The 10,175-nt window shown below is 41.3% G+C and overlaps 1 protein-coding gene across 1 annotated transcript in view; it reads left to right on the forward strand.

Moving 5' to 3' along the window:
- Positions 1-8,884, forward strand: part of nfat5a (nuclear factor of activated T cells 5a) — a 28,587-nt gene extending 19,703 nt beyond the window's left edge. The window contains exons 10-13 of the mRNA XM_056452223.1: positions 70-144; positions 250-359; positions 1,080-3,333; positions 4,980-8,884. Coding sequence (XP_056308198.1) covers positions 70-144; positions 250-359; positions 1,080-3,333; positions 4,980-5,200 — 2,660 coding nt within the window. The 3' untranslated portion in view covers positions 5,201-8,884. The remainder of the gene's footprint in view (positions 1-69; positions 145-249; positions 360-1,079; positions 3,334-4,979) is intronic.
- The last annotated feature ends 1,291 nt before the right edge of the window (positions 8,885-10,175 follow it).

A 10,175-nucleotide genomic window follows, 5' to 3' on the forward strand; every position in this document is an offset into this window, starting at 1 on the left:
CCCTTGATTGGACAGAGCTTAATGGACTTTTGCACCATGTTGTTAAATATTTAAACTCTTTCCATACAGAGAAAGTTGAAATACCAGTGAAGTCAGAACTACCTTCCACAGTCAAGGCTTGTACCTTTGAAGAGCAGATCAAAGGTGTGACATTGTCAATATTTCATGTTTTACTGCTGAACATTAAATTTAAGACTGTTTTATTGTTCAATTCCTTTAAAACTTAAGTTTCATGACTTTGTTTTTCAGCGATGCAAACTGAGACCAACTGTCTAAATAATGTTATAATGTTACCTATGGTCAAGCGGGAAGAGCCTATGGAAGTCTCCTGCAATGCTACTCCTTCTGACATTTTTAAGGTAGTATAATTTTTAATTCATTTATCTTAGATCAGAGGTAGGCAAGTCTGGTCCCTGAGAGTCGCAGTCCTTGCCTAATCAAACAAACCTGGAGAAGGTAATCAAGGTCTGAGGCTGTATCCAAAATCACCCACTAATTCCTGTAAATTGTGCTCTATTAGAGGGCGCAGCTATTTTTGACGATGTCTGAAACAGTTGAGGACTTTCTGAAGTTCACTCAATCAATCCCACAATGCACCGCAAAAACGAATGTACAGCCGATGTATGCTCAATGGCTAGAGAGTACCCCTAATGCACTGTGAGAGTTTGCAGACTGAATAAATTTGACCACAAGATGACGTCCACAGCAGAATTCTATCAGTGTAAGTTTGTTATTGATTAATTTATTATGTTGTTGTTAATGTAGTGTTTACATAACAGGAAAATTCTTTAAAAGTACTGTTATTACTAATAAAGAGCTCGTTAAGTTTCAAGCAAGACCAATAAGGTTGAAAAGCCTGAAAACCTTGAAACCATGCAAGAGCATTGTACAATTCTGATATCGGATACAACCTGACTGCAACTTGAAAACTACAGGCAAGTGAGTTTTTATCAAGGCTGGATCAAAACTTCTGGACCGAACTTGCCTTCCCTTGCTTTAGAAGGTAAACCTAAGCAAATAATTGATTTTAATGAATGGCATATTAATGGTAACAATTTTTTCCTATTTTTGACATTCAGCCTGTAGAGGCCCTTAGTTCAACCCAACAAATATTGGAGATCAGTACTGTCCTTCCGTCCGCCACCAAATCTTTTCCAAGCCCTGTGGCTCTCCAACCCGTCGACTCCCAGCAGGCACCGGCTCAAATCTTCACAACTCAAGAAACGTTGGCCACCATTCAGAAGCAGGACATTCCTTCACCTGCGTCCTTTCAAGTGTCCTTGTCGGAGGACACAACCGTTCTCCAGCCTGTTCCCCCTCAGGTCCCACAGCAGTTCTTGCGGGAAACCCCAGAAACACTGTCTCCAGAAGATAGCAGTGCAGATGGTGCTGGAATGGTACTGGTGGGCATAGACAGGAATCCTCCATCCCAGCGCCAACAGGTCCAGGCTCTTCTACCCCAGGATGGGGTTGCACAGCTGGAGCGAGCAGTGAGAGAACTGCAGGCACAACAGCAGCTCAATTCTGTACTTTACAGCCCGACTCCGTCTGCAGAAAGCCTTCAGCAGCATGTGCAGGAAAACATGAACAGCCTTCGGTTGGGTGGAAATGAGACGACTCTAACCAACCAGCAACAGCAGCAGCAGGAGCAGAATATACTGGAGAATCTACAACAGCAGCAGCAGAAGGCTCTCGTGGATCTACAGCATCAACAAACTGTCCTTGAAAATCTCCAGCAACATCAGATAGTCTTGGAAAACCTCCAGCAACATGCTCTGGGCAACATCCAGCAGCAACAGACACACAAAGTCCTGGAGAATTTGCAGCATCAGCAACAGCACCAGAAAGTTCTGGAGAACATTCAGCAGCAAAGTTCAATCGTGACTCTGCAGCATCAGAAGGTTCTGGACAATCTCCAGCAGCAGCAACAGCATCAGATAAACCTAGAAACTCTTCAGCATCAGGAGGTGTTGGAGAGCCTGAAGCAGCAGCTGCAGTCAGAGCTCATGCAGACGCAGATACCAATGCAGTGCACGCCTAGCTTCACTAGCGATCAGCAAAGCTCCACGCGGACTAGCACTCTCCCGCAGTCCTCCGAGGGATTCCTCCAGAACCCCCCACAGCAGCAGACTGCACTTTTCCAGCAGACCGGCGGGATCATGACCATACAGACCTCTGGCTTTCTGCAGCAGCCGTCCGCTCAGCCATCACCTCCTCAGCCGCTTTTCCAGAGCCACAACCCCTTGACGGAAACTCAAGACTCTCAGACTGTACTCTTCGGAGCCACAAAGCCACCACAGGTCCAAGCAGCCTTATTCCCCAGTACCATGACAATGCTAACAAGCAGCAATCTCCCCACAGAGCAGCAGGCTCCTTCAGCTAGCCTGTTTATTGCCCAGAGTGTGTTACCAGCATCAGATAACACCCAGAGCCAGCAACAGCAGCAGATCACCTTCCTCACGCCCATGCAGACCTCGGGAGCCGAACCCCAGACAGTCTCGCTTTTCCAGGGACAAACACAGTTGTCCACCCCAATGGAGCAACAACAGTCTCCCCAACAGCAGCAGATGCCAACCGCTCAACAACCACCTCTATTCCCAAATATCACAACAATATCCCCAAATCAAGCACAGCAACCAACTCAGACGGGAATACTGTTCTGTACCACAACAATCAATCCTCATGATCTCCCGCAAGCTCTGCTTTTCAGTGGCCAGACTCAGGCATCACTAGGAACCGATAGACTCCCAGAGAACATCTTTCAGGAGCAGCAGCCCATGCAAGTTGTTCCCAGCTCTGAAAATGTTTCTTCCAACAATCCTTCGAACCAGCCCGCAGTCCCTGCAGCGCAGGCCGCTCAGAACCCGTCGATTATTTTCACACAAACCGGTGTGGTGAATGTTGCTCAGCAAGACTCTGCAGAACCCATGTCTTTTCAAGACCAGAGCACCAATGTTAATGAATCCTCTACCAGTTTGCCTTCAACACGGACAGAACTGTTTCAGGACCAGCAGCCCATGCAGGTTGTGCCCAGTGCCACAAGTGTAACCCCTGTCTCTCCTTCGGACCAACCTTCCGTCAACATTTACTTGCCTCCGTCAGCAATTTCGGCCCTGCAGGGTGGTGTAAGTGCTCAGGATTTGCCTCCAGCCGCCGCAGCTGCCACCATGTTTAGTGGGCAGACTGGTGTGGCAGTGTCAGGACTGCAGAACGCCACCCCGACTGCCCCTCCACAGCCACCCAGCCAACTCTTCCAGACCGCTATTGGGGGAACCCTAAGCCAGCCGGGACCTCCAGGACCAGCAGGCCTGTTTCTCTTTGAGATTCCCAGTGGTAAGTGCAGTCATGTAAAGGTCTCGTGAAATATACATTGAGATGTTAGTATCAATATGTTAGTTTTAAGGATATCGGTTAGCTAGTGTGCTCTAAAACAGTGACGAAATTTGCGTTTAGAAGATATAAACCTGATATAAACGTCCGAAGCTTGCACTTGGTCACTATCGCCTGAAACAGGGGTGACCAACCCTGTTCCTAGGATCAACCTTCCTTCAGATTTCAGTTGCAACCCATATGAAACACACCTGCCTGGAAGTATCAAGTGCTGTTCAGGTCCTAATTAATTGGTGTGTTTGATCAGGGTTGGAGCTGAACTCTACAGGAAGGTAGATCTCCAGGAAAAGGGTTGAGCACCCCTGCCCTAAATGGATCAACAATTTCTTTTTCACGTCACCAGATGCAATCAAATATTGTCCAATCAAATGCTCTCTAGTATTTGACATTCCCCGCCCCTTTCAAGACTCTTTTCATTTGATTTGACCACGCTTACTGGCAGAGCTAGCTTAAAAGGGGAATTTACATCATGAGATTACATCAAACATTGAGTAAAAATGCACATTTCAAAGCACTTCACAGGACCTTCAAAACATTAGCTTTGGGATAAATTGTTGGGGTTTTCATGCTCGCGTAACCCCTGGGTTATCATCAATCTAAACACCGCTTTTAACTAAATTTTAACTATTAAACCTATAATTTTTTTTAATAAACTATAATCATTTTGTCCAGTTCGATTCCTGGAGGGCCACAGCTCTGCACAATTTTGTTCTAACCTTAATTAAACACACCTGATCCAACTAATCAAAGTGTTCAAGACTACTAGAAACTATTAAGCAGGTGAGGTGGTTGGAGCTAAACTGCAGAGCTGTGGCCCTCCTGGAATTAAGTTTGAGATCATTGGTCTATATCAACGGTGTCCAAACTCAAGCTACGGTCACACTGGGCTTTGTGTGTGCGAAATTCTGTCGTGTGGCGCTGCGAAAATGGGCAGGATTAAACAAGATGATTAGACATTAAAAAAGCGAGTGATTGCTCCATGCTTTATTTCTGTCCAGAGAGGTCCTGTTTTGATCCTCGATGGGTGTCACGCAGTCAAGTGATGCGATTTAGCAGGTTAGAGTTCACCAAGCTTGAACTTTGCACCGCAGCAACCTGCGAAACTTAACGCATGATCCCGCGTTTCCGGTCTGACGAATTCGCGTGCGTATGAATGGAAGTCTATGGGATGAAAAGTCAAGTGTGACTGCAGCTTAAGTCCTGGTGTCCTGCTGAGTTTAGCTCCAACTTGGTTCAACACGCCTGCCAGGGAATTTCTAATATGCCTAGTAAAAGCTTAAATAGCTGGTTCAGGTGTGTTTGATTAGGGTTGGAGCCAAACTCTCCATGACAGAGTTTGGACACCACTGGTCTACATCTTTGACCGATCACACAAATAAAATGAAATAAAACTATTTATCAAACAATAATAAATGTTACTTCATTACATTTCAGTGCATTCACATTTAAGCTGCAGTCAAACTATTAAAAATGGCAATAAAAGTCAAACTTTTCAACATCAAAAGTTGTTGGAGATGGTTCATTTACATATGTTTTTTACAGTGTGATCTAGTCCCAGTAACACTTGCCTGTTGTTTGTGTCTGACTAGATTGTGGAACGTTAATAAACTCTCCCGGTCCGCCGTTGTCCGATCAGCTGGTCTCTTTGGGTCATCCCGGTGCAGATCAGAATCAGACCCAGCTTCAGACTAGCGCACAGATTCAGACCTTACTGGATCCATCCAGCAACCTGGAGGACAAGATAGACCAACTTCTGGAGAGTTTTCAGGAGCAGGGAAAGTCGCTCCCGCAGGATTTCTTGGACCATTAAAGCTAGGTAATTCGAAAGCAGACCACCGTCCACACCGCTTGCTAATGCTCCTTTTTCCATCTGGCGTCTTATGTGGGTATTATCTAATACTGGGGGTCACCTGGAACTCTTCTATATCTGTTTCTGAACGCTTGTAGTGTGTTGGACGTCCTTTTCTTGATGGACGATTAAGGGTCCACTTTATATAATGTCAACATATCATGTGACCCACGAAGCCATTAAGTATATTGGCACTTTGCTAACTTTGTATTGTGTTCTTGACTTCCACTTGAATCTTCTCCATTTATTACCATCGTTAATCTGTTTTCGTTAGAACCCAACAATAGTACAATGTAGAAAAAACACAAAAAATTAATCAAAAACTCTGTTGCCGTTGAGATACTAATACATTGTGAATGAATTTGAAATATATTTAGCACTTTAGGGGGTTTCCTGTCGGAGATTCCCTTTTAGCTTTGTAACCCATACGTGTCTAACATGGCCGTCAAAGCTCTTTTTTGATAGTCATGGTGCTTTCTAAAAAAATAATGTGTTTTTTTTGTGTTTCATTAATCTCTTTTAAGAATATAGTCTATTTTATGAGCCATGGTTTTTTTTTTTGTTATGTGTTTGACTGTTTATCCATTTTCAACATACGTCACGATGCTCTGCTAGTCACTCCTCCTGTTTTTACTTTTATTTAATTTTATTTAAGAGGTCCAACTCGTAGGCAGGGATGTGAATTTGTGCAACGTTGCCGATGAGATCTGTGAACAGATTGTATTCTCCTCCAGCAGAGCGTCTTCGGTGTGTGTGTGCTCGGCAGAAATACACAGAGCACATCACTGTTTGTACTATATAAGGTGCAGCTACAGTCTTGAACTGTATGCGGTTTGTGGAGGTTTATTTAAATAAGCACAAGCTTTGGAAGATGATTGGTTGTGGTGGAAATGCAAGGGATTGTTCACCCAGATCATTATTTACTCATGCTCACGTCTTTCTAAACTGGACAGAAATCTAAACAGCTAAAAATGTTTTAATGTATGATATTCCAGAGGTTTTGCTTGCGCACTTAGGGGATGTTTACATTCGTTTACATCATTTTTTTTCTGACTGGATACCTATCTGATTATAAAACAGGCAGATGTAAACACATTCGAGAGGTGAAAACTGGACATGTCTAAATGCATTCATCACAACCTCCAGGATTTTGCAATTCTTTTGCAATTTAATGCAAATGAAAGCAAATATTGCAAAATTTTGTGGAGATTTTCTTCATATTTTGGGCAGTCAGGACTAGCGTTGGGAGTAATGCATTACAATAATACTAATATAATAATATACATTTTCAAAGTAACGAGTAAAGCAATGCATTAAAGAATTAAGTAATAATATTTAATTTACATTTAAAAAAAATGTAATGTGAGTTAGGTTTTAGTTTAATTAAATAGCTTTTTAAAAATAAATTGCTTAATTAATTTGCATCGTCACGTTGAATCCGGCGCTGATGAGAGAATGCAGGAACGGACAGAAAGCAAGATGGCGTTGGCTTATATTTCTGCAGTGCTGGAAGTATTCTCATTATTCTGAACACATGAAGAAAAAGAAAAGGGGATTATAGTCTGAATGCACACTGATTTTAGTGCACTAATAAGACTCAAAGGACAAAAGCAGCAAACACACTGCTTTAAACTGTCATTAATCTTTATATACGGCATGTAGAGCTCTGAGAAGGTCTCAGAAGATCACATTATCCTACATTATCCTGTTTATTTCAAGGTAAATGAAGGTTATTCAGTCTGTTGTGTATTGCAGAGCTCCTCTATTTAAAAAAAACAAGAATAAAAACTCTGAGATCAAGCCTCAGTAAGAAAAAATAACTTAAAAGTAATGCAACTAGTTTGCTTTTTGGAGAGTACTCAATATTGTAATGCACGTTACTATATGTGTATGACAAAGATGAATGGTTCTTGAGTGCTTAAAGTATTCAAATGTGTAAATTTGTGCATATTTTCTCAGCAAAACGATGAAAGAAATGCCTCAAAGTCTTTTATTCACACAAAATCTGAATTGTTTTCCCCTCAGAAAATCCTCCAACCCAAAAAAGCATCTTAAGACTCGATATAGATTTGGTATACAGAGCGGTATAGATTTGGCTTCTCTTGTAAGATTAATGCAAATATATATATATATAAAAGTAACGTCCAGAGTTTGAGCGTGACACGAGTATTGAGTAAATAATAACAGGGTGTTTATTGCTGATGTGAACGATCACTATTGAGTGTTTTCGGGCAGCTTAACGTGGCTTTTAGGTCCATTGAGGGTTTAAGAAGGGATTGCTTTGTTTTTGTTACAGTAAACCGCATCTATGATGAGATATTTAAGGATAAAATCCTGCGTTTTAAAGCAAGCTATGATGAAGAATCCCATCCCTGCGAGACAGTCTCAGAAAAGCTCAGCAAACTGGAAGATTTCTCGTCATCAGCATGAAGAAATGAACTCGTACAGGGTTTTTACATGGTCGTAATTAATACTAAAGGCTTGTTTACATCCGTCTTTATTATTCCTAATGGTTTGAGCTGTCTATTATATGTGTTATAGTCACATGTTGGAGTCATCACCTTCATCGTGATCCGGTTGACACGTTAAATCACATTTATTTGTCGTCTCACTCACTTTGCAGTCTGTTAAAGAAAATAAACGACTTTTTAAGACATTTTCAGTGTACTCTAAGAAGCAGCTTTTGCATTGACAAACATAATGTGAGGCAGTTGTATTTGCAATTATTTTTACATCATACCTTTTCTTGCCTTTTTAAAAAAAACAAAACAATCTGCTTTATTGTGAACTTTGCATAACGAATTGTAAATAGTAGATCAGCTGTTTTACGTGTGCTGTTCCTTTGTGAGGTAGCAGTTTGTTAAAAGCGTGCTCTCTTTGTAGTAAAAACATAATAATCTCGCCCGCCGGTGAGGCGTACATACAGTATTTTTGTAAGACTGAATTTCCAAATGTACCGTGTACATTTTACAAGTGAATCGTCCCTTCTGCAGTACTGTACTTCACGTGTGGATGTTCAGAGAGCGCTGAAACTGATGGCTTTTGTCCCCATCACTGTGTTACAATATGGAGATTGTTATTTGTTTGGTAAGTGAAATGATGAAACTGTAAATTTGTCAGAAGAAGAAGCTGGTTTTTGGGTGTGGCTGAATCTCACACACGACTGTACATTTATTTGTGTCATATTTAGTGTTGTCACGATACTGGGATTCGGTACCAAGCGATACTGATATTTTAAAAGCGGCCATTTCTCGCTAACATTTGAGTGCTGTTGAGCGCGCTCTGCAACCTACAAGACCTACAGAGCTGTATTAATGCGTCCTGAAGTAAAGTGTTTGCTGGCCTCACGCATCTGTCGGTCAGTCAGTCAGTCAGTCAGTCAGTCAGCACGTAACCTTAAAAGGTAAACAAATAACGCACAGCACTACTACTGTTACAGAAACGTTCGCACTGTTATAATTGACTGACATTTTAATACGCTTTGGTGCGATTATCACCCGCTATTAAAAAAACACGACTGAATATGTTGACTGAGAAGCTGTAATGTAGCCGTGGCGGGATCAATCTTGGCGTGGCGCCCCGCCATGGAAGAATGAATGTAGCGGAAACCATGCATAGTGTTCAAAACCAACCACTGGGTTAAAAAGTGTCGTTTTTGACATACTTCACTGTTGTGTCAAATATAGACAGTATTGGGTTAGTTTATTCATTTAAAATTAAATTACACTTTTTAACTCAAGTTTGGGTCATTTCAGTTTAATTAATTAATTAATTAATTAAGTGTCATTTAATTGAATTATCTATATTGTCCATATTTGACACAGTCGTGGGGCAAATATGTACAATATTGGGTTAGTTTATTTAATTAAATTGATATGACACTTTTTGACCCAACATTGGGTCACATATGGTCAAAATCAGCTATTGGGTTAAAAGGGTCGTCTCAGTTTAATCGAATAAACTAACTCATTACTGTCCATATTTGATCCAGTATTGGGCCAAATATAGACAATATTGGTTAGTTTACTTGATTTGAAATTACACCGAATTTCCTGCATCGTGATAACTCTAATCATATTACACTCCAAAATCAAAGAAAGTATATTGATTAGTCATTTACAGTAATTATAAGAAACAGTCATTTGAGTGTGACGTACAATTATTCGCCCTCCTGTGACATTTTCACCCTTTTTTAGTGTGACATGTTTATTTATTCATTCATTTATTTTCCTTTGGATTAGTCCCTTTATTCATCAGGGGTTGCCACAGTGGAATGAACCACCAACATATGTTTTATGCAGCGGATAAACCCATACACACTCATTCACACACACTCATACACTATGGCCAATTTAGTTGATCAGTTCCCCTATAGCACATGTGTTTGGACTGTGGGGGAAACCGGAGCACCTGGAGGAAACCCACACCAACACGGGGAGAACATGCAAACTCCACACAGAAACACCAACTGACCCAGCCGAGACTCGAACCAGCGACCTTCTTGCGACCTTCTTGCTGTGAGCTACAGTGTCACGTTTATTTAAAGTTATCAAAATGAATGTACAAAGCACTTCAGGCAAGTTTTACACTCATGTGCAATGGGTTATAGTGCAAATGCACTACAAAATCAAATCATAAACAGTAGTAACCAATAGGTTAACTGAATATTTACCACATAAATTAATGCAAGAATTTTTTAAGAGCAAAATAATAATAAAGTGGGCATCTTGGTGGCTCAGTGGTTAGCACTGTGGCCTCACAGCAAGAAGGTCGCTGGTTCGAGTCTCGGCTCGGTCAGTTGGTGTTTCTGTGTGCAGTGTGCATGTTCTCCACGTGTTGGTGTGGGTAATTCAGTTTTTCAGAATCTAATTCTACAAATAAATTCTTTTGGTTTTGGTGTTGAAATGTGAAATAGATATATAAATATGTGTGTGTG

Source organism: Danio aesculapii, chromosome 25 (genome assembly GCF_903798145.1).
Source record: "Danio aesculapii chromosome 25, fDanAes4.1, whole genome shotgun sequence".
NCBI lineage: Eukaryota > Metazoa > Chordata > Actinopteri > Cypriniformes > Danionidae > Danio > Danio aesculapii.